This window comes from Bipolaris maydis, assembly GCF_028858645.1.
Source record: "Bipolaris maydis strain C4 unplaced genomic scaffold PSV08scaffold_14, whole genome shotgun sequence".
NCBI lineage: Eukaryota > Fungi > Ascomycota > Dothideomycetes > Pleosporales > Pleosporaceae > Bipolaris > Bipolaris maydis.
Window position 1 is genome coordinate 296,981 of NW_027093870.1, and position 23,737 is coordinate 320,717.

At 51.4% G+C, this 23,737-nt stretch overlaps 6 protein-coding genes across 6 annotated transcripts; all 6 read left to right on the forward strand.

The window, feature by feature from the left end:
- The first annotated feature begins 68 nt into the window (after positions 1-68).
- Positions 69-1,049, forward strand: PSV08DRAFT_365268 (uncharacterized protein). The gene is made up of 4 exons (XM_014225043.1): positions 69-343; positions 406-415; positions 473-684; positions 759-1,049. The coding sequence occupies exons 1-3, from the start codon at positions 197-199 to the stop codon at positions 643-645; spliced, it is 330 nt and encodes a 109-aa protein (XP_014080518.1). The 5' UTR covers positions 69-196; the 3' UTR covers positions 646-684; positions 759-1,049.
- Positions 1,050-4,635: 3,586 nt separating this feature from the next.
- On the forward strand, positions 4,636-14,730 carry PSV08DRAFT_411986 (glutamate synthase [NADH]; the record flags this gene model as incomplete). Its single annotated transcript, XM_014225046.2, has 6 exons — positions 4,636-4,823; positions 4,885-4,925; positions 4,983-8,341; positions 8,554-11,385; positions 12,233-13,041; positions 13,093-14,730. 6 exons carry the CDS (start codon positions 4,636-4,638, stop codon positions 14,663-14,665), a joined length of 8,802 nt encoding a protein of 2,933 aa, XP_014080521.2. The 3' UTR covers positions 14,666-14,730.
- A 313-nt stretch (positions 14,731-15,043) lies between these two features.
- Positions 15,044-16,574, forward strand: PSV08DRAFT_229493 (adenylate kinase-domain-containing protein). The gene is made up of 4 exons (XM_014225048.1): positions 15,044-15,367; positions 15,425-15,477; positions 15,551-15,705; positions 15,773-16,574. The coding sequence occupies exons 1-4, from the start codon at positions 15,208-15,210 to the stop codon at positions 16,233-16,235; spliced, it is 831 nt and encodes a 276-aa protein (XP_014080523.1). The 5' UTR covers positions 15,044-15,207; the 3' UTR covers positions 16,236-16,574.
- Positions 16,575-16,837: 263 nt separating this feature from the next.
- Positions 16,838-18,092, forward strand: PSV08DRAFT_328089 (uncharacterized protein). The gene is made up of 2 exons (XM_014225049.2): positions 16,838-17,555; positions 17,679-18,092. Exons 1-2 carry the CDS (start codon positions 17,139-17,141, stop codon positions 17,883-17,885), a joined length of 624 nt encoding a protein of 207 aa, XP_014080524.1. The 5' UTR covers positions 16,838-17,138; the 3' UTR covers positions 17,886-18,092.
- A 2,572-nt stretch (positions 18,093-20,664) lies between these two features.
- On the forward strand, positions 20,665-21,751 carry PSV08DRAFT_365273 (marvel domain-containing protein). The gene is made up of 3 exons (XM_066093089.1): positions 20,665-21,058; positions 21,124-21,352; positions 21,413-21,751. Exons 1-3 carry the CDS (start codon positions 20,764-20,766, stop codon positions 21,429-21,431), a joined length of 543 nt encoding a protein of 180 aa, XP_065948188.1. The 5' UTR covers positions 20,665-20,763; the 3' UTR covers positions 21,432-21,751.
- Positions 21,752-22,401: 650 nt separating this feature from the next.
- PSV08DRAFT_365274 (aquaporin-like protein) lies at positions 22,402-23,547 on the forward strand (the record flags this gene model as incomplete). Its single annotated transcript, XM_066093090.1, has 5 exons — positions 22,402-23,021; positions 23,067-23,175; positions 23,234-23,300; positions 23,354-23,395; positions 23,447-23,547. 5 exons carry the CDS (start codon positions 22,402-22,404, stop codon positions 23,545-23,547), a joined length of 939 nt encoding a protein of 312 aa, XP_065948189.1.
- Between the last annotated feature and the right edge of the window lie 190 nt (positions 23,548-23,737).

The following is a 23,737-nucleotide window of genomic DNA, read 5'->3' on the forward strand; positions in this document are numbered from 1 at the left end:
GGAGACCAGCCCGTTTTGGATTAGTTTTGGGCTAGACCGCAACGCAAGGAATAGATGGAGGGCGCTTCACCTGGAATTGTTATTCTACACCGCTGCTACGAACAACTCACTGCCAACGCCTCAATCGCTTTTGGGAGTATCGGATCGACTCATTGCGACTCTTGGGAATTGAACACGAATCCTTGAAGCCTTCAACATGTCCGCTCAGCCAGACAACCAGCAGATGGAGGGTGTCCAGGACCCCACTACCGACGTGAAGGGCAAGGGCAAGGCTCAGGAGGGCGACGCGATGGAAGAGTCCATGGATGATGATTCCAGCGATGAGTCTGGTGCCGAGGATCAGGTGCGTTCTTTTGACCCATTGTAGCCCATCTCAGTGCCAGCAGCTAACACAATCGCATACAGGCCGGTGAACGTAAGCCATTCACACGCGAATGCATTCGAACCAATTCATCAACTGACACATGAGCAGCCGAAGAGCCCGATGAGGACAACATGGAGGAGATTGAGACATCCAACATCATCAGCAGCCGCACGCGCGGTAAGAACATCGACTTCAGCAAGGCCAACCAGGAGCTTGAGGGCGACGACGACGAGGATGACGACGAGGACTTTGTCGACCCCGACGACCAGATGAAGGATTAAGGGGGATCTGTGCAAAAAATCTCTCTTCTTTGTCTTTTGGTAAGTTTTTCGCGCCTGTTCGCCCCCCAATTCACACCGCCTTTGACCACGCCTGCTAACTTTGTTGCTCGAAGTCACCCTTTGCGCAAAACAAGGCACGTTTCGGTACCGAAGTTCGGCTTGAATCTTTGACATACACATAGGCAGAAAAGATGCTAGGTGGCGGAGAGAGAGAGGAATCTGGGTCGACACTTGGAGTTGTAGGCGCGCGTACCCTTTTGCTGCCAGGCGGGATGGTGGGGCGACGCGAGACCCTGTGTTTCTTGACGCGCAAACAAACTTGCGCGACATGGACAATGAATGGATTGGATACTCTGCGTCTGCCATGTAGCATCAACAAAAATGATGAATGAAAGTGAATGATACACGATTGTTTCGCGGATTGAGTGAATGCATACTGATCACTACGAAGGACAATACTTACTAGGACCCCAAGCACTATACAAATATCCCTAGACTTGACGTGCTCGATTTAATAGCGGGATAGAGTAGTACCAACTGTAGCGCCATGTCTACTCTATTATCCCTACGCGCAGGCAGCTAGTTTGGACCCTTCCCTTCCCTTGCTTGTTTGTTCTCCAAGGGTGCATACAGACATGCCAGCACACAGGCATCAACCCCGCACCCTCCCTTCCCCCAGCTGTAAGATGCCAAGGCTGGGTAAGTACATGAGCTTGCAACATCAGACCGTGGATTGCACGACAACAATGCATGCAGCGCTGTTTATTTTTAATGTATGCTGTGATTAGTGTTGTTTCTATCTAAATTTGTGGTTTGTGTATAAAGTTATGCCACTTTCACGTAACCTCACAAAAGCAATGCTTGCGAGCACAATGGCCCCACCACAGCAGCAGCAGCAGCACCACCACCACCACCACGGCCACTCCCAAGTCACGAGGTTTGGGCACGGGGGGGGGGGGGGGGGGTGGAGGGGATTGTGGTACACTAAACAGCAGTCAAGGCAAGTTGGTCCGTAGTACGTTATGTAAATCAGCCTGCGTACGCAAGCATCCAGTCGCCACAGCACCAGCAGTGCAGTAGGACTGTCAAACGGGCCGGTTGTCCCGTATTGCCAAAGTCTATTTTGCCAATGGGAGGGGGAAAAAAGGGTGAGGCCAGGTAACGTGTGTATGTATGGTGGGAAGATCTTTGCGGGAGGGGAGGATGGGGAGCGTGGGTTGAGAATTAATTTTGCCTTGATGTGCAGAGCGTGGGGGTTTGATGGATACTGGAACTGCCTAAGAGGAAGAAACGACAAAACAAAGAAAAGGATCATCTGTGGTTTTAGCTTGTTTGGGTAACTCGAGGTAAAAGGAAGGAAAAACAGGGGTCCCGTGATCTGTGCAGAAGGGTAAGTAGGCTTGCTAGGTTCGAGTTACTCGTTTTGTGCGTGGTGGTAGTCGGGAGGAATAGGGTTGTTGCAAAAAGGGCACGTGATCGGGATGGGGGTGCGTGCTATTGGAACCTTGTGCCCCGCTTTTTCTGGGACGAAGCGATCTTGATGGCAAAATGGCAAGCGTTGCAGTTCTCAGGTAAAGGGTCCAAGTTTGTGGGTTATTCTTTGAAATGTGACTGTGGAGGGAATGGAGTTGTAGGTCATTGTGCCGAGGGGCAATGTCTGTTGAATTCTGTTTTAGTGAGTGTGCAACAGGGAAGGGAGCCAGATATTTGGGATGCTTTCTCTTTTTTCTTGTTTGGGGAAAACCAAGGCATCGGGACATGAGTGCGATCTTGCCGGGCAGATGGACTGCCTTGAGTCGGGAATCAGATGTTGAAGTCGGACTCGGCGTCTGGGAGATGGGGCACGTCGGAAAACAGCCACCATTTTCGACTCTTTTCGCACAAAGGCCCGAAGCGAAGGTACATGGCATTAGGTACACGAATCCTGCAGAGATTGGCCGTCGAATGGCAGTGGTAAGATTGGCACTAGGTCGGGGGTGCTGAGCACAGGTGGTGTGTTTTGATTGCGTTGAAGAAATTCCTGGTATATCCGCCGGGTAACGTGTGCAGGCTGGGTAGGGCCACAGGCGACATCGGCCAGACCAGACCAGCAGAACAAAGGCCTGGCTGTTCTCGTGACCCGTCTCCCGCTACGTGGTGCCGGGCTGCAGGCAGTGTGCGTCCCGATCTGTTCCGAGCATGATGCGGACACTGTTGCTTTGGTGGCCAGCGGCCAGCGGCCAGCAGCCAGCAGCCGTGGCGGGCTGGTCAGAATGGCCCAATGCGTGGGAGCATGTGAGCGAAGGACAAGCAGAAGGGATCCTTTGCAGAGGCCCCAGGCTGCGGCTAGCTGGGTGATATTCACTGCAAGCTGCGCTGCAATGATGTCGTCGACTGCGCAGTCAAGCAATGAGGGCGGAAGCTCCGCCGCGCACGGGCGGGGTTATATCTTGTCCCGTCCAACGAGGGGCGAGAGAGGGCAGGGCATAGCGCGAGCTCCCGCCCCGGAGATGCTTGGGCGCAGATAAGGCCAGACATGACCCTTGGGAATTACGCCAAAGCGGTCGAGGCGAGGCCGGCGGCCCAATTGGCGCGGGCGAGATTCAGATGATGCGGCACATGCAACCGTCTGGTCATCCGCCGCCAACCCGACCAACCCGACCTTCGGAGGCCAGCCTGCCAATGCACACACGAACGGCTGCAGGACGGTCGGCCCCCGCCGCCCAATCACGCCCACTGTTATCGTCATGGACCGGCAGAAAAACCGTGGGGTAGGCTAATTTTCCCATGCGCAACCCGCCGCAGAAGTCGCTATACAGTATCCACACACGACCACCAGTGCCAACCGTCCGCCACGCCGCGGCACACGCTGTGCGAAGCAATGGCTCGCAGGCGGACCTCGCGCTGGCCGTGGCGAGCTGCAAACACTCGTGGGCTGCCATTGCAAAAAAAAAAAAATAACTAGACCCTGAGAATCTCAATTTCATGTGCCGTGGTGAAGGAGGGGGGCGCGTCATCTCACAACCACATGCAAACAAAGCACCAAGCCTTCAATCCACCCCCAGCACCAGGCAGTCCCCAGTCTGCAGCGGCAGAGAGACCGACCCGACCGACCGACAAGGCCTACAAGTGACAGCAGAAACGCCTCCCTCGACGCGCTTCTGGCCCCGTCATTGGACACTGTCAGGTCGATTGCTAGCGCATTGGGAAAATATCCACCCCACCACCAGCCCTCCGCCCTCTTATTCATAAGCACTCCCTCCCAGCCGACCGCGCCCTCTACCCTCTCTCCCTTCTTGTCTTGTACCCTCTCCAGCACAATCGCTACAATCTACTTGCAGGAACACCGCGAGCCGACTACATACACGGCCAGTTCCATTAGTCCCCACATCGAGTAAGTGAGTGCTCTGCCTCCCATGTCTACGCCTGCTGCACCCACCCACCCACCTGCGACCATACACTGTGCTTTTCCACCGCCACGCCGGCCTGGCTTGTATTAGCCACCGTCCTACTGCACTCTGGGCTGCTACCCCGCGTGTGCCCATTCGCTGCCTCTCTTATCAGCACCTCCTCTGCCTGGATGCCCCATTATTCGCCGCGGGGATTTGCCTGAGCGTCATAGCTATCAATTGCTTACCTCCGCCCAAATCCCCCTACTCAGCGACCCGGTCCCATTGTTTGGCTAGCTCCCACGGTGTTTTATGGTTGCAATCCCCTCTAGCAACACTCGTTCCCCCCCACTCGCATTTGTTGCTTTTGAAACTAGGCGTATGCGCCCCGTTGTACCAAGCTACCTTTGACTCTCGGCCCTCTTGCTCGCGCACACAGCTGGCTTCTTCGTTTTCTTCTTATGAACCAAAAATTAACTCCTCTCCCAGAACTCATCAGTAGACTAGACCACCACCTCCACATCGACGCATCGAGCGACCCCGCCATACGCCGATAACGATACTGCACCCTTCCTACCACCAACACCAACGATACCCACGAATTCGGCCTTTTGCCGATATAATGGGTCGGGTCTCGTTCGCCGAAGATACAAAGTTGCCCCAGGATACCCAGATTGAAGAAGAGCAGACTTCAGTGTTTGCTTATCAGGATGGCCCGGAGAACAAGTCCTGGGCAGGTGCGCTGCCCTTGAAGCAGGGTCTCTACGACCCAGAGCTAGAGAAGGATGCTTGTGGTGTCGGTTTTGCTGCGTAAGTGACAAGCACAATCAGTTTGCTGAGAGTGCGTGACAACCAACTGACAATTGTCTAGCCACATAAAGGGCAAGGCTAGCCACAAGATCGTCTCTGACGGTAAGAAATCTATATACATCCAGAATTGAACAAATATAGATACTGACAAATCAACAGCACGGTCATTGCTATGCAACATGACCCATCGAGGAGCCGTTGGCTCCGACGCAAGAGACGGTGACGGTGCAGGTGTAATGACCTCCATCCCCCACCGATTCTTCCTCAAAGAGTTTGAGCGTGAACAAGGCTACAAGCTGCCCAAGCTTGGCCAGTACGCCACTGGTAACCTGTTCTTCAAGCCTGACCCTAGCATCTTGGATGAGACCAAGACCATGTTTGAGGATGTTGCAGACCAGCTCGACCTGAGGGTGCTTGGATGGCGAACGGTGCCGCGCGATTCAACACTTCTTGGACCCGCGGCCTTGTCACGAGAGCCCATTATTCTCCAGCCATTTGTTGTTCTAAAGACTGCATACGGTGATGGTCGGGAGCCAAAGGCTGATTTCCAGCAAAAGTACGACAACGCATACTTTGAGCGACAGCTCTATGTCTTGCGAAAGCGGGCTACACACGTCATTGGCCTACACAACTGGTTCTACATCTGCTCACTGAGCAACAAGAACATTGTCTACAAGGGACAGCTTTCCCCAGTTCAGGTCTATGAATACTACCACGATCTGCTCAATGTCGATTACGAGGGCCACTTTGCCTTGGTGCACTCGCGTTTCTCGACCAACACATTCCCCAGTTGGGACCGTGCGCAGCCTCTGCGATGGGCGGCTCACAACGGTGAAATCAACACCTTACGAGGAAACAAGAACTGGATGCGAGCACGCGAGGGTGTTATGAAGTCTAGTCTCTTTGGCGAGGAACTTGATCTTCTCTACCCAATCGTCGAGGACGGTGGCTCAGACTCTGCGGCTTTTGACAACGTCCTTGAACTCTTGACCATCAACGGCGTTCTGTCTCTCCCAGAAGCAGTCATGCTCATGGTACCAGAAGCATGGCAGGGCAACAACACCATGGATCCCGCCAAGGCGGCCTTTTACGAGTGGGCTGCTTGTATGATGGAGCCTTGGGATGGTCCTGCGCTCTTCACTTTCTCGGACGGGCGGTACTGTGGTGCTAACCTTGACCGAAATGGTCTGCGGCCTTGCCGTTACTACGTTACTGATGACGACCGTATTGTCTGCGCATCCGAAGTCGGTACCATTTCCATCGAGCCTGAGCGAGTCGTTCAAAAGGGACGTCTGCAGCCCGGTAGGATGCTGCTTGTCGATACTGTCGCTGGCCGAATTGTCGATGACGCTGAGCTGAAGAAGTCCGTTGCGGAGCGTAACGATTTCCGCAGATGGATCGAAAAGAACCTTTTGACTCTTCCCAAGATTGTTCAGTCCGTCGGCGAAAAGGGCATCGATCTTTCTCATTCGCTCACTGAGACTAAGCTTCACGAAGACCCTCGTCTGCGAGCATTCGGTTATTCTCTCGAGCAAGTCAGCTTGCTTCTCGGACCCATGGCTGCCGACTCCAAGGAGGCTCTTGGATCCATGGGCAATGATGCTCCCCTTGCTTGCTTGGCAACACAGCCTCGCTTGTTGTACGAGTACTTCCGTCAGCTTTTCGCTCAGGTCACCAACCCTCCTATTGACCCTATCCGTGAGGCTATTGTCATGTCTCTCGAGGCCTACGTGGGTCCTCAGGGTAACCTGCTAGAGATGGATGAGTCTCAGTGTGGTCGTCTGCTTTTGCCATCCCCAATTCTTACTCTTGAGGAGTTCAAGGCAATGACCAATGCCCATACCCTCTACCGCGAGTGGACTGTCAAGAGCATTGACATCACCTTCCCCAAGAGCGAGGGCATCGAGGGATACATGAATGCCCTCGACCGTATCTGTGAAGCGGCCACAGAGGGCATCCAAGCTGGTGACAACATTCTCGTCTTGACCGATCGTGCAACATCCGTCGACCGTGTTGCTGTATCTGCTTGCTTGGCTACTGGTATGGTTCACCACCACCTTGTCCGCAACAAGTGGCGATCCAGTGCAGCTCTCGTTGTTGAGACTGGCGAGGCTCGCGAGGTTCACCACATGTGTGTCCTTGTCGGATATGGTGCTGATGCTGTCTGCCCCTACCTTGCCATCGAGTGTATCCTAAAGATGCACCGCGAGGGTATCATTCGCAAGAACTTGACACCTGAACAGCTCATTCAAAACTACAAGCACTCCTGCGATGGTGGTATCTTGAAGGTCATGAGTAAGATGGGTATCTCGACGCTCCAATCCTACAAGGGTGCCCAGATTTTCGAGGCTCTCGGTCTTGACGACTCTGTTGTCGACCGCTGCTTCACTGGCACTGCATCGCGTATCAAGGGTATGACCTTTGAGCTTATCGCAGCCGATGCATTTGCTCTCCACGAGAAGGGCTTCCCATCTCGCCCTATTGTAGAGGTACCTGGTCTTTCTGAGACTGGTGAGTACCACTGGCGTGATGGAGGCGAGCCTCACGTCAACGACCCTACTGCAATGGCCAACCTCCAAGATGCTGTTCGCACCAAAAACGACAAGTCGTATGAGGCTTACTCTATCGCTGAGTATGAGCGTATCAAGGACTGCACCCTTCGTGGTCTTCTCGATTTCAACTTTGATGACCGTGCCCCTATCCCCATCGACCAAGTCGAGCCATGGACTGACATTGTGCGCCGCTTCGTCACTGGTGCCATGTCCTACGGATCCATCTCTATGGAGTCACATTCCACTCTTGCTGTCGCCATGAACCGTCTTGGTGGAAAGTCAAACACTGGAGAGGGTGGTGAAGACCCTGAGCGCAGCTTGCGCATGGAGAATGGCGATACTATGCGCTCCGCCATCAAGCAGATTGCTTCCGGACGTTTCGGTGTCACCTCTAATTACCTCGCAGATGCCGATGAACTTCAAATTAAGATGGCACAAGGTGCTAAGCCTGGTGAAGGTGGTGAACTTCCTGGCCACAAGGTCTCTGGCTCTATCGCCAAGACTCGTCACTCCACCCCTGGCGTTGGTCTTATTAGCCCTCCTCCCCACCACGACATTTACTCCATCGAGGATCTTAAGCAACTGATCTACGACCTCAAGTGCTCCAACCCCCGCGCTCGTGTCTCAGTCAAGCTTGTCTCCGAAACAGGTGTTGGTATCGTCGCTTCCGGTGTCGCCAAGGCCAAGGCTGACCACATCCTCATCTCTGGCCACGATGGTGGTACCGGTGCTTCTCGATGGACTGGTATCAAGTACGCTGGTCTTCCATGGGAGTTGGGTCTTGCAGAGACTCATCAGACACTTGTTCTCAACGATCTCCGTGGTCGTGTTATTGTCCAGACCGACGGTCAAATCAAGACTGGTCGCGATGTGGCTATCGCATGTTTGCTCGGAGCCGAAGAATGGGGCTTTGCTACAACTCCTCTGATCGCTATGGGCTGCATTTTCATGCGCAAATGCCATTTGGTAAGTAAACTTGTTTGTTCTACATTTGCATATTTCGACTGTTATGCTCGTCGGGTCGTTGTGTTGTGTTTTCACAACATCAACCGACTTGCTCCATTTGTATGCGCCTCAGCGTCGTTGACTACGCTTCGGCATTTATCATTTTCTATTCCGTATATTAGTCAGAGCATCATTTGTACACTACCCGATACTCTTGCTAACATCTTATCCAGAACACCTGTCCCGTCGGTATCGCCACCCAGGACCCTGAGCTCAGGAAGAAGTTTGCCGGTACGCCCGAGCACGTCATCAACTTCTTCTACTACGTTGCCAATGAGCTCCGTGCAATTATGGCCAAGCTTGGCTTCCGTACTATCAACGACATGGTTGGTCGCTGCGAGTTCCTCCGTATCCGGGACGATCTCCGCACTGCTAAGACGGAGAACATTGATCTTTCGCTCATCCTAACTCCTGCACACACTCTCCGCCCTGGTGTTGCTACATTCAACGTCCGCAAGCAGGACCACCGATTGCATGTTCGCCTAGACAACAAGCTCATTGCTGAGTCCGAACTTGCTCTGGAGAAGGGTCTTCCTGCCCGTATTGAGTGCGATGTCGTCAACACTGACCGTGCTCTCGGTGCTACCCTCTCCTACCATATCAGCAAGCGCTATGGTGAGGCTGGTCTGCCCTCGGATACTATTCACGTCAATATTCGTGGATCTGCTGGACAGTCTTTTGGTGCTTATCTTGCACCTGGTGTCACTCTTGAACTTGAGGGTGACGCTAACGACTATGTTGGCAAGGGTTTGTCTGGAGGTCGTTTGATTATCTACCCTCCTCGCAACGCCGTCTACCGTGCCGAAGAGAACGTCCTGATTGGTAACGTCTGCTTGTACGGTGCCACTCAAGGTACTTGCTTCTTCCGTGGTATCGCTGCCGAGCGCTTCTGCGTTCGAAACTCGGGTGCCACCGCCGTCGTTGAAGGTGTTGGTGATCACGGCTGCGAGTACATGACTGGTGGTCGTGTCCTTGTTCTCGGATCGACGGGTCGTAACTTCGCTGCCGGTATGTCTGGTGGTATTGCTTACGTTCTGGATATCCACAAGGACTTTGAGCAGAAGGTCAATCAAGAGATGGTTGAGCTGTCTCCAATTGAGGAGCCAGAGGAAATTGCGTTTGTGCGAGGCCTTATTGAGGATCATCACCACTACACTGGATCTGAGCTTGCCGCACGTATTCTCCTCGACTTCCACCGCGCCCTATCGCGCTTTGTCAAAGTCATGCCTATTGACTACAAGCGTGTTCTCTTGGAGGAGAAGGCCAGACTTGCTGAGGAGAAGAGGAACAAGTATCCTCTTCCTTTACTCGCCGGTAACGCTGTCCGCAACGCTCACGAAGAGTCTCGCACCAAGGAGGCTGAGGCTGAGGCCAAGGAGAAGAAGAAGAGCAGTGGTTTGCTTGACATTGAGGAGAGTGTGACTGACGCAAAGGCCGAAAAGAAGAAGGCTCTTGTCCTAGACAAGACACGCGGCTTCATGAAATACCAGCGTCGCTCTGAGAAGTACCGCAACCCCAAGACCCGAACTCGTGATTGGGCCGAACTGAGCCAGCGTCTCAATGAGGACGAACTCAAGTACCAGACCGCCCGCTGCATGGATTGTGGTGTACCTTTCTGCCAGTCTGATACCGGCTGCCCGATCTCTAACATCATTCCCAAATGGAATGAGTTAGTCTTCCGTTCGCAGTGGCGTGACGCTCTCAACCGTCTGCTCATGACCAACAACTTCCCCGAGTTCACTGGTCGCGTTTGCCCTGCTCCATGTGAGGGAGCTTGCGTCCTTGGCATCAATGAGGATCCTGTAGGCATCAAGTCAATTGAATGCGCTATTATTGACCGTGGCTTCGAGAAGGGCTGGATGGTCCCTACACCACCTCAGGTCCGCTCTGGCAAGACCGTTGCCATTATCGGTTCCGGTCCTGCTGGTCTTGCCTGTGCCGACCAGCTCAACAAGGCTGGCCACACTGTCACAGTCTTTGAGCGTGCTGACCGTGTTGGCGGTCTCCTCATGTATGGTATTCCCAACATGAAGCTCGATAAGAAGGTTGTGCAGCGTCGTGTTGACTTCATGGCTGCCGAGGGCGTCAACTTCAAGACCGGTGTTACCGTTGGAGAGGAAGGCCACCCCACCCTTGAGAGCCTGCGCAAGGACTTTGACGCAGTTGTATTTGCTACAGGTGCCACCGTAGCTCGTGACCTGCCCATCCCCAACCGCAACTTGGAAGGTATTCACTTCGCTATGCAGTTCTTGCACAAGAACACCAAGTCTCTCCTCGACTCTGAGCTGGCCGATAACGCCTACATCTCGGCCAAGGACAAGCACGTTGTTGTCATTGGTGGTGGTGACACCGGTAACGACTGCATTGGTACCTCTGTTCGCCATGGCGCCAAGTCCGTTGTAAACTTCGAGCTGCTGCCTCAGCCTCCGCCAGAGCGTGCCCGCGACAACCCATGGCCTCAGTGGCCCCGTATCTTCCGTACTGATTACGGCCACAACGAAGTCAAGACTCACATGGGCAAGGATCCTCGTGAATACTGTGTCATGTCCAAGGAATTCGTTGACGATGGCAATGGCAAGGTCAAGGGTATCAACACTATCCGCGTTGCGTGGACCAAGTCTTCTTCGGGTGGTTGGGACATGAAGCAAGTTGATGGCAGTGAGCAGTTCTTCCCTGCAGATCTCGTTCTGCTCTCTATGGGTTTCCTAGGCCCTGAGCAACGCGTCATGAGTGATATTGTCGAGCTTGATGGCCGCAAGAACATCAAGACACCCCCGGGCCACTACAACACCAACCTTCCCGGCGTCTTTGCTGCTGGTGACTGTCGTCGTGGTCAGTCACTCATCGTTTGGGGCATCAACGAGGGCCGCCAATGTGCTCGCGATGTTGATTCCTTCCTGAACGGATACGGCTCTTCGCTGCCCGTTACTGGTGGCATCGTTCAGCGTCCACCCTACGAGGCTATGCTGAAAGCTAGCCACAGCCATCAAGAGAAGCTGACTACTGTCGCCGCTTAGACAATGACGTAATTGTTATGACCTTTGTACGATGATAAGGTTTACGATAAAAATGGTTACGATAAGAGAGGGGGTTTTACGGGTTCGCGGATGATTTTTGCATGTTTCATTAGTGTCTGAGTATTGTTCTTTTTGTTACCTGCACGATACCTTTTCAGTATGCGGCGTCAACTGGGCGGCACTTGCAGTGTACGATGTTTTCCTAAATTGTACATTCTTCTTTACCAAAATTTGTGTAAATAGGCGAATCATTCAATATACAGCCATTGATCATATCCTTACTTGGTGATGCGTAAAGTAATAGCGGGGTAACTACAGAAGCTCGACAATTGCTTCTCTCTGCCCAACTCCATAAAAGAATCAAAGCAACCCAGTAAACGTCTGGCAAGATTGTTGACAGTAGTTTTTGAATCGCCGCTCACACCGTGACTGCTCATAGACGTTTGTTGGCAGCCATTTCAATATTTCGGTGGAGGTGCCAAGGTTCGGTGGGTGACGTCATGCGCCCTCCATTCTCAGCCTCGGTGGAACAGCAGGCAGCAAACATTACTCGACCCCTCAAACCTCTTTGTGAGCCATATCTCGCCATGGCCTGGTAACAATTCAATTGCAATAATGTTACCTCGCTCAGGCTGGCATTATGCTGGCTGCCGTCCATTGCATGGACCAATAAGGTAGGTTGAATAAATTTGATCTTAGTAGCAGGCGATCATTGTAAGAGTGCTAACGAACCATCAGGACAGTGTCCCCACGGGTCGCGGCAACATGGGGGTCATCAAGGATAAGCTTATACAAGTCATCTTCGAGCTCAACTCAACACCTCACTGGCCTGCAGGCTGGTGAGGACAATACTGGCCACATCAGTGCGGGCCCTAATGAGAGCATCCTCTTCTTTAACAATGTGTTTCCTATCCAGATACGCAAAATACTGGGGCTTCCTATGCCGCGCATCTTAGATCGGCTGATTAGTCCTACTGCATCCGGTACAGATCCAAAAACTGTTATTGAAAGAGCAAAAGCCAAGCGGAATCTGCAAATTACCGGTACCGAAGTGCTCCCTCGGATGCGGGAAGGCGGGGCATTTGTCAAGTTTACTCATGATGGAAGTGCGTCAACCTCTGAGATCGAAAAGACTTTGCAACAGTACTTAGAAGACGAGCCTGTGAAGCCATGGTGGAACCCATGGAATCAAATGCATGCGAAAGCAGTCAAGGGGAGACCTTGGGTGGAAGATCTGATGCGTCTGCCTGCCACTCGTTTACGAGTTGAGTTTGTATCTGGTGAACCTGGAGCGCCTGCTACTGAAGCAGCTGAACTGAGCCAAGAGCAACTCTTCCAGTTCTTCAGGCCCTACGGAAAGTTGAGTGACATTGTCATGCAACCTCCAGACTCAAAAATTCTTCCAAAGTTTGCCTATCTGGACTATACTAGTATAAGCAAAGCTATCATGGCCAGAAACTGCATGCATGGATACCTCATGTCGGAAGCCGAGGGAGGTGGAAAGAAAGGCACAATCTTGAGACTCAAATATGAGCAGAAGATCAAGCCCCGCTATATTAGAGACTGGATAATCAACCATCCGCGTATCGTCATACCTATCGTGGCTGCTCTTATTGCAGGTTTTGTTGCTGTCGTTTTTGATCCGTAAGTCTTCTTGCTACTCAGTCCTGCTCCAATCTAACAAGAAACCTACAGTATTCGGACGTTCTTTGTCAAGGCTCACATCACACGGAATTTTCATATACAAGATAACAAGTTGTATCAATGGATAAAAGGCTATGCTACAGACATCATCAACGGAGGAAAGAAGCGCAACGATGATGATGGTATGGATGCTATTTGGGACGACCGAAAGGACAACATTGAGCAGATTCAGACCTGGCTGATGGAGACTGCTGATACCTTCATCATCGTACGAGGCCCCCGTGGTTCTGGCAAGCGTGAGCTAGTGGTGGATCAGGCACTACATGATAAGAAGGTGAAACTCGTCATCGACTGCAAACCTATTCAAGAAGCCCGAGGAGAAAGCGCTACCATCAACGCTGCTGCTTTGTCCGTTGGCTATAGGCCCGTGTTTAGCTGGATGAACAGCATCAGCGGTATGATCGATATGGCTGCACAAGGTGCTACAGGCGTTAAGACCGGCTTCTCCGAAACTCTCGATTCTCAGCTCAGTAAGATTTGGAACACTACGACTTTGGCTCTTAGACAGATCGCTTTGGATGCTCGCCACAAGAACGACAAGGACGCGCACCTTCCAGATGATGAATGGCTTGAGGCACACCCAGAACGCCGTCCTGTGGTTGTAATTGACAACTTTCTGCATAAGAGCCAGGAAGGCGGTATCGTCTATGACAAGATTGCAGAATGGGCAGCCCAACTCACCACAACAAACACTGCTCACGTAATCTTCCTGACAAACGATGTTGCATACAACAAGTCACTGTCCAAAGCTTTGCCCGATCGAATGTTCCGCCAAATCTCGCTCTCGGACTGCAGTCCAGAAGTAGCGAAGCGCTTTGTAATAACTCACCTTGATGCAGATGTCGAAGATGACCCTATGCCAAAGGACGGATCGCCTAAGAAACTACCCTCGGAGCATCGCAACGATCTTGGAGAGCTTGACACCTGCATCGGCTTGTTGGGTGGGCGGCTTACTGATCTAGAGTTTCTGTCACGGCGCATTAAGACTGGCGAGACACCCACTAAAGCAGTGCATGAGATCATTGACCAGTCGGCGTCTGAAATCCTCAAAATGTACATCTTTGGCGCAGAAGACGAGAAAGGAAACCGACACTGGAACGCTGAGCAGGCCTGGTTCCTCATCAAGGAGCTTGCACAAAAGGAGTCTCTGCGATATAATGAGATTCTTATCGACGACATGCTCAAGACAGGCGGCGAGTCTGTTCTTCGGGCTCTCGAACAAGCAGAACTCATCACGATTGATTCTGGCGCAAATGGCAGACCTTCCGTCATTGGGCCTGGCAAGCCTGTGTATCTTCCGGCGTTTAAGCGTTTGACCGAGGACAAGGTGCTCAAGAGCCGCCTAGACTTGGCTATCTTGACGCATCTGACCAAGATTGAGAATGCAACGATTGAGAAGTGCGAAAATGAGTTACTGCTGCTGAGCCAGCTGAGGAACCAGCCAGCACAAACCGCAGGGAGGGTGACCTACTTGTTGGCGAAGCTGATGACTAGCCAGAGCAAAGTGGAGAAATATGAGGTGCAGATGAAGGGGCTGAAGAAGGTACTTGGCAGCGAATACTAGTAATGCCGTGGGCACTGAAAAGCATGCGCAAACGTATATAAATAGTGATGCCGCTCTCTTCTCTTGATACCGCGATACTATAACCTGTGCTGTTTGTGTGCTGTCCGATGACCCCGCAGGTTCACCGTCCGCTGGTGCGGCGGGCTCTCAAGTGCGACACAGGGTGAGCGGATATCGCGCATGGTGTAGTGGGCTACTATGATGAAAGCATGCGCATATTCCTGCTCAAACTGTGCCGAGCTCTGTCGGCCTAGGTACATGGTCACGTTTTCCGACTGACATCACCCGGCCAAGGGCTAAGAGAATGTGACGGCACCGAGGATCGGGCAGAAGGGACCATTTTCCCGTACAGAAGCTTGGACCTGCCAACAACCGAGCGACGAGCGACCTTGAACTCCACCTCACCCATACTTGCGACTGTCCATTGCCATTGCGCGACTAGCCGTGCTGAATTCTCTCCGGATCGCGCGTCTTCCTCGTCTTCCTCGTCTCCTCCTTTTCCCTTCGTTCCATCACGACAATTTTCTTCACAACCCGGCGCAATGGCACCCTTAACAGATACCGTGGTCGATGACCTCAAGAGCACCGTCAACCGCCTCGAGAAGCGCATCGCTGAGCTGGAGAACAAGTTGTCTGGCCATGGCGGACAATCCTCATCGCAAGAAAGCATAAGGATGATCCTTATGGGACCACCGGGTGCTGGTGAGATGATGTGCCGAGGATAGTCAAAATGTGGCATGTGGCTTACACAGAGCATAGGCAAGGGCACACAAGCACCGCGAATTAAGGAGAAGTTCTGCGCATGCCATCTTGTAAGTTGTTCATCATTTGCTGCTTCAGATTCTGCGTGGCACAAAGAGAGACGGAGACGCTAACACCATATAGGCCACTGGAGACATGCTGCGCGCGCAGGTCGCAGCGAAGACGGCCCTCGGTCGGGAAGCAAAGAAGATTATGGATGCCGGTGGCCTGGTTAGCGACGAGATCATGATCAACATGATCAAGACGGAGCTTGAGACCAACCAGGAGTGCTCCAAGGGGTAGGTTTTGCCCTGATGCTCGATTGAAGCATCCATTACGAGCGTATACTAAGGTTATTGTGAACAGCTTCATTCTCGACGGTTTCCCACGAACAGTCACTCAAGCTGAGAAGCTCGACGGCATGCTTGCCGCAACCCAGAAGCCCCTCCAACACGCAGTTGAACTGCAAATCGACGACGGTCTGCTCGTCTCGCGTATCACCGGCCGCCTTGTTCACCCCGCATCTGGCCGTTCTTACCACAAGATCTTCAACCCACCCAAGTCGCCCATGACCGACGACATTACCGGTGAGCCGCTCATCCAGCGCTCTGATGACAATGCGGAAACTCTCAAGAAGCGTCTTGCAACCTACCACGCCCAGACTGCGCCAGTCGTCGCATACTACCAGAAGACGGGTATCTGGAAGCCCATCGACGCAAGCCAAGAGCCTGGGCAGGTATGGAAGAGCTTGCTCAAGGTTTTTGACAACAAGGCCATGATTGGCGGACAGTCAGGCAGCCTGCTCAACAAGATTGGTCTCAAGAACTAGAGATCTGCGCTTGCCTTTTGACCAATGCTCCGGTGCTGGACTGGGGAGATATGGATCAACGTGGCGTTACGAAGTATGCCTGCATCTGACCATCAAACACGCGCATCCTTGCAATGTCTCGTCATGTTTCGGTGCCACTTATATAAAAGCCTGCACTTTACGCTTTGGAACGAAGAATGCAGACATGTAACGGATGAATTCTTTGTACTTGTACAGATAAGTTGGAGGGGGGGCTTGGGGTTTTATCACTTGTATTCCCTGTGTGTTTCCTAGACTGTGGGTTTTGCATCTAGATAGCGACCCTAGGTTGGAAATGCTAAAGACATTCATGACGATGAGACCGTGATTCTAGGCACTGCTGCCTTGGCCTACCCTTTGGATATGCTGATGTTCTGAGACATCCTACTCACTTGCGCCACTCGAATAACCGAACACGTGCGACTACTTGCAGCCATTGGATTGTCGCCAACGTGTTCCTAAACATCTTGGGGAACCAAACCGTGGCAGGACCGGCGTTAGCACCACCCAAGCCGTCCTAAGCTCCGAGGGAATCCCTTCCTCCAATCCTCCATTCCCCGAAAACTGCCCACCACCCACCGCGACAACTGTCCTCGACGCCCGATGCGCGAACCGCCATTGCCTAATTTGACCCAAATTTCACATTGAACAGAACCATAACCCATGGTCTGTATATAGCGCCCTCGAACATATCTACACCTGCACACACACACACACACACACATCGGTGGCTGCACGGCCGCATACGAAGGACAAGGGGCATTGAAACACACCATCTAGCTATTATAAAATAAAAAGGGGGAAAGAGAGAGAAAGAGCGAGAGCGTGCAACACAAGGAGAAAATAACAAACAACACGCCCCTACTGCGGCGCGGAACCCCCACAATGTCGAACCGCTTCAGCCGCCACGACGCCCGCGACGACCTCTTCTCCTCGTACAACCGCAGCGCCTCGCCCTCGAAAACCAAAAACAAAGCCCGCGCCTCGCCCTATGGCGGCGGTGGCTACGCCTACACTGCGCCTACGTCGCCAAACGGGAGCCCGGGGTTCGGCGCGTACCCTGGTGGTGGTAGTAGCAGCGCGAGCGGGCATGGCAATGGGAATTTGTATCCTGGGGGTAGCAGCAGTGGTGGTGGATACGGTCTAGGTGGTGGCATGGGTAGACGGAGCGACGATGCCGTGTTTCGGAGTGCGACGCCGAATTCGCGGGGTCAGTATTCGGCGGCTGTGCTGGATGAGTTGGAGAGTCAGAATGAGGAACATGTGGGTGTGTTGACGAGTAAGGTGAAGATGTTGAAGGATGTATGTGTTGTTGTTATTGTTTTTTCTTTTTCTCTTCGTCCCATTACCTCCTTCTTTTTTTTGGTCCCTTTTTGTGTGTGTGAGAAAGAGGGAGAGAGTGTTTTGGCTAATACAGCGAATTAGTTGACGCATCTTATCGGCGACGAAATCCGCGATTCCACATCCCTGGCGGAGAAAATGAACGATCAGTTTGAGAACTCGAGGTATAAGATTAGGGGGACCATGACGCGTATGCTGCGTATGGCGGAGAAAACGGGGGTTGGGTGGAAGGCTTGGGTGGGGTTTTTTGCCGCTGTCATATTGCTGTTTTGGTGGGTGTGGTTGGGTTGAGTGTACATCATACATGTCGGCGAGGGGTTTTTTTTTATGATGCGCTTGTAGAGATGGTTTGTGCGGGGTTTTGTATGGATACGCATGGGAAATGGGAGATGAAGGGAGAGGTTATTAGAGGTGGGATTTGCATTGCATATCGCATGGCGTTTTGGGATGGGGATGCTGTGTATTAGGGCTAATCAAGACATTGTCTTCTCGGTTTAGCATGTTGCTTGGTTGTATGCGGTGCTTGTAATGGTCGTCCTGCATCTTTTCTTGACTGATCGAACGACACGCCTGGTTGAAGTACTCTTATTTCAACTATCTTTTGTACAAGGGGATAATTGTCAAGTTGAAGGATGTGGAGAAGCACATTGAGCACCGAAAGGTATGTATAACACAGGAGTTGTCAACCAATCATGAACAAGATAGATCTCATAGGCCTTCCAGCGATTCGAGCTCTTGCGTCCTTCTTCCGCGAATAGGGACAAAAAAACCCGTCGCGGGGTGACAATTGCTCACGAGAGCCTGGGCCGGAACAATCTACGTGCAAGAAGGGACTTTGGAAGCTTAGTACCCTGGAAAATCGTTGCTGGCTGCACTTGGATGACTTGCTACATAAAGCCCTTTCTGCAAAACATTTCATCACCGCCCTTTTGCGTAGAAACATACTCCTAGCACGAATGATGGACTTGATCTTTATATTGGATCAATGCTCTCTATAGGAGATGATGGCTCAGGCAGACGCGCTATCATATTCACAAAATAATTTCGATACGATATCTCGCCATAGTAACATATGAAGTACTGTTGAAAGGGACTTGGTAAGCGGTAGTTAGATATGTGATATAGTTAGTGGTATTTGCAGTTGTGTTTTTTTTTGTCATTCTAGTGTTCACTTCTTGTAGCTCAAAGTGAGAGGATCCGTGTAGTATTTCTGAGGTTATGTAGTAAGATAATGGAAGTGGCCGAGTGGTGATGAGAGCTCGATTGTTCGAGATTTAGTGTCCGGTGGGTTTCGCGACATGGGTGAGGGTAGGTGTGCTGATGTGTTAATGGGTTACTTTGGTAAGTTGGATGCCTGTCTCTGCACAAGGAAAATCACGCATTTACAAGGGGGTGGAGGTGTTTAGCCTAGACTGAGAATGATTTGGGATTGCAGGGGCAGGGTTATAAGGGTCTAGCAAAGCAGATAGTTTTATTTGGGTTCCATCGATCTTTCTTCCAATGGTAAATAAAGAACTTGTTCGTACCTGTATTTTCAACAGATCCAAGCTGCGGTGGATGAAGCTGCTCAGAGCTACAGTGCATTACTTTGGGGTTCTTGCTACACTATAAGTTGAAATGAACATGACAAGCCAGCTGCTGTGATGACAAATCTAGAGTACGCCTTGATCAAGCTCAATAGATGGACCCACGTAAGTCTTGGGGCGATGAGACCCTGAACTCCCTGTCTTGCTGGCCCCCGAATTGAGCCGAATGATGGCCGACCATGTCTTTTGGAATTTATCAGAGAGTTGCATTCTGTTTCGAGGCTATGCACTTCGTGGCTGGGTCCAGGCGAAGATTTATGCAAAGAACAAGGCAAGAGAAATGCCTCATTGGCTCAAGAAACCAGATATATGAAACAACAAAAGACTTTATATCCGCGAATCATGCTGTTTCTGATATAGCCGGATGATGGATGATGTGGCAGAAGGAAAAAGCCACCCTGCCCGGACCGAGACAGGGTGGCTTAGGTATTCATTACTAGCACGTGCTCGCTTCGTAGCGGGGGTAAAGACTACCGCTTCTTGGGTAGCCCCACATTCAAGATATACTTGTACAACAATCATACCTCTATGCAGAGTACTTCTTGTTTGGGACCACAACGGTCCTTTTTTTGGAACATCGTCGCATCCCTGCGGGTCGGAAGGACCATATCCGTCTTGTGGTACTGGATACACGACATTCCAAGATCTCTCTCAACAGACGTCATGAACAGGGGATGCTCCTTGAGAGCCCTGGTATAGACATGGTTACGGCGGAAGCTCGTGTCTTTCGAGTAAGATGATTCGGCGGCCACAGTTATGCTTAAAGTTGGAAGTGAGGGGGCTTAGTTACCATGCGCCTAGAAAAGCCCTGGTCGCATTTGTGATCGACTAGCCCAGTGCTCTCTCCAACTGACTTGGTCGTAACAACATCTCCAACGAAGATCGCACACTGCCATTCCCTTGCAAGTCCTTTCGTGGTTAGTTTGCAACTTTACTGAAGTCGGTCAAATCTGTGAATCTTTGGCTATCTTGCAATCCCTCGAGTACGTACAACACAACTGCCAACACCGGATACGCACCCGGTCAAGACTTGGGCTCTCAGCACAGCTTCCAAACTCTACCTGTAAAGGCATCGCCAATCATAAAGTAAGAATTTAGGTACTTTACTGTCGACACGCATGCCAAGTTTCACACCCTGCGCCACGCGTCGCGTCAGATATGCCCAATGAGAAAAAAGCCCAAGTGATCTCACTCGCCAAGAACTTTACCAAAAACCCAACGATCGTCACAGTCTCAGGAGTATAGCCACATCGCCAAGACACCCCAAGAGTTTCTACATGGGGCTAAACGAAGTCTGAGGACACAACCCGTGTGATGGTAAGTACGAGGGCGTTTTGGTCACGGTGCCCACGGAAGCCTGCGCAACGGACGTGGCTGACGTCTGACCATGTTGCCCTCTCCGTTCCCAAAAAAAAAATCAAGGCAGGTTGAAGACGATCGTATTACATATAAGTATACCCGTACCCAAAGTGAGAAGAAACGCCAGAACTATCAACAGCAATCTCCACACAACCCTCCTCCCCCCATTACAATCTTTTCGCTTACCAACTCCGGTCTTTGACCCATCTAACTTACCTACCAACATGATTTTCTCACGCATTATCTCGCTCATCCTGCGAGTTTCGCAGTTTGTCTTTGCGGCCATTGTTCTTGGCCTGACAGCATACTTTGTCTACAAGATTGAAAACCCAGGTCGTGGGCCCCGTGGCCGTAGTGTCCGTCGCGACCCTTGGGGTCCTGGTCGCTGGAGAGACGATGACTGGGACCCTCTTGGTCGACTCATCTTTGCTCTTGTCTGGTCGTCTCTTTCCATCATCTTCGCTATTATCTGGGCTATTCCCACGACGTTTGCTATGAAGGGATTTATTTCCGACTTCAGTAAGTTGATCTTATTACCCTTTTCGGTACATCTCAATGGTATGCTGATAGTGATTTTTTTAAAGTCTTCACTGCAGGTTGGGCCGCCGTCTTCGGTGTCCTCGTCGACTGGTTCAACGACGCAGGCTGTGGTAGCCCATGGGCATGGGGCGATGTGTCATTCAGGCGTGGGGATTCCTGCGGCCAATGGCGTGCTGCCCAGGCCTTTTCTTTCTTGTCCTTGATCGCCTGGTTTGCAACTGGCATCCTCGGCATTATTATGGTGCTCCGCCTGAGACGCCGCGCGGCAGCAGCGTAAGTTTTTTTTGGTTTACAGCCCGCCAAACCAGATCGCAGATACTAATATCATCCTAGTAAAACCTCCCGCGTATAATCGGTCCATTGGATGACCATTGGTCGTTCATGGCGGTGAATATATACACTTGTACGGTGTATAGTGAGTACTTGCCAAAGGGCCGAATGGGGATGGAAAACAGCACACTATCATTTTTCAGAACTCTGTTGCTCAACCTTGTTTTCGAGTATGAAACTCTACCTATGTGTCGATATGAAAGCGGCACTCGTCATCTACTGTTCAGCGAGGCGTCTTATCGTGTTTCCTGTTGAGTTTGGTCCCATCAATTGTCGGAGCCGTTCTAAGAATATGAGTCTATGACACGTATAACCGAAATGGTATATTATTATTAAACATTTGAATGCTTTTTGTGAGAAAGCGCACTCAGTATGTCGTGTTTCTGTTGGGGTCCTTGTAAAATCTCTGGATCAACGAGTAGTGAAGTATATGTTAGTACGAAAAACACTGGTCTTTGGGAATCAGTCTCCACACTTTGGGATATTACTACAGCCTTGCCTTGAAATCATACATACTATGTTTGTTTTGGTGGTTGTTCCTTTTTATCTGTTTTGTTGGCGCAAGTGGTGTCAACATCCACCATGAAAATAGACTAAATCGGCAACAAGATCCTAAAATTCTCAAACTACTCCATGTCGGATATACGCACCAGATGTTCTCATACACAGCCAACGTATCGTAGCACGAGTGGGCCTTGGAGATGTTGACTCAGTGCACTTGCACTTAGCGGCCTCGACCAGCGTAGTCAGCAGCTTACACATCAGTCAAACCACAACTTTGTCTAGTCGCATAAGTGTCGCATAAGCAAAAAAACACTTTATTGCTTACTCAGGTATTATGAAAAACCTTTCTTAGTTAGCTAACGGAGATAGCGTTGTTTATCCCCCTTGACCGCATCTCAAGCAGTGGCTGTCCATTATACGCAGAATATGAAAGGGAGTAGAGTTTCGCTTCTATCATCCAATCTGCAACTGGAATGGAATCGAGTAAAATGACCGACGTTGAAGCTCCTCGAGTGCATACCGGGATGCGTCAAAGGAAAAAATCGCCAAAGAATCTGGCTATAGCTTCGAGGCCGTTTGCTGGGAGAATTGGCGGCAACCAAGAGTTTACAGTACCAGCAGATGATGCCTCTGTTGACCTGCTTCCGGACGCAGCAGCAGTATTTTCATGGCGGCAGTCGTTTTCTCCACGCGCATTCGCTGACATAGAGCTATGGAAAGAATCATTCATCGAAGGCGTGGGAACATGTCTGCAAACCTACCTCTCCGGCCTCGCTGCCGTTGGTCTCGGTTCCCTTGTTACAGCAACGGCACTGGGATCCGTTGCACCGGCTGCTTTTGGGAGCATTGTGACTGGGACGCTGATTGCGCTGTTTATCTTTGGGGCTGGGCCGGTATCCGGGGCGCATTTCAACCCGACAATATCCATGGCAACTTTCACGGCAGGGCTATCTATCTTTCCTAGGACGCTGCTGTATGTTGTTTTTCAGAGTGCTGGGGCTGTGGTGGCTGGCGCTCTGGTCCGGGCGAGCCTGGGGATGAGGCCACATGATATTCCGCCTATACCGGGATGCTATATTGACACTGATCTCGTCACACCGGGCGAAGCGTGAGTTTGAAATTCATGTTTTCGGTCCAATCGCTGACTGTGCAGATATGTTTTGGAGACTATGACGTCCTTTGGGCTGATCTTTGTTGCCTTTGGAGTGGGCCTTGATCCTAGGCAGAGGGAAGTCTTTGGGCCAGCTTTGTCGCCAATCCTGGTATGTGCCCTTAAAATTCATTTGTGGCGCGTTACCGCAAAGCTGACAGTGTAAAAAGGTTGGTCTAACACAAACTGTGTGCACGTTTGTCTCCTCGATAGTACGGCCTGGATACAGTGGAGCTTGTAGGTCTACTCTATTGTTACGTGAGAAGTCCAGGTTAGCTCATAGTCATCAGCATGCAATCCGGCGCGGTGCCTTGGTCTTATGGTTGCAACGAGTGAGTAGTCTCAGTTCTTGCTGCTACTGCTTCTAGCTAAAAGTGCTTTAGATCGCTTCGATTACCACTACATTCATTGGGTAGGACCGATGACGACGGCGATAATGAATGGGATGTTGTATTGGGCGATTCCGATATACAAGTCTAAGTAGTAGGGGACAGGGACTACCATGGTAACGTTGTAAGGGGCTTCTGCACGACGTAGAGTTACAACTCAAGAGGTAGTGTAGGCTGAAGGAACAAGTATGTAGTATCAATTGAAGCAGCAACCGTAATCTGAGTATCTTGGCGGTGCCTGTGTGGGTCTGGTCGCATCGCTCCTTCCGCCGGCAGCAGTTGGCG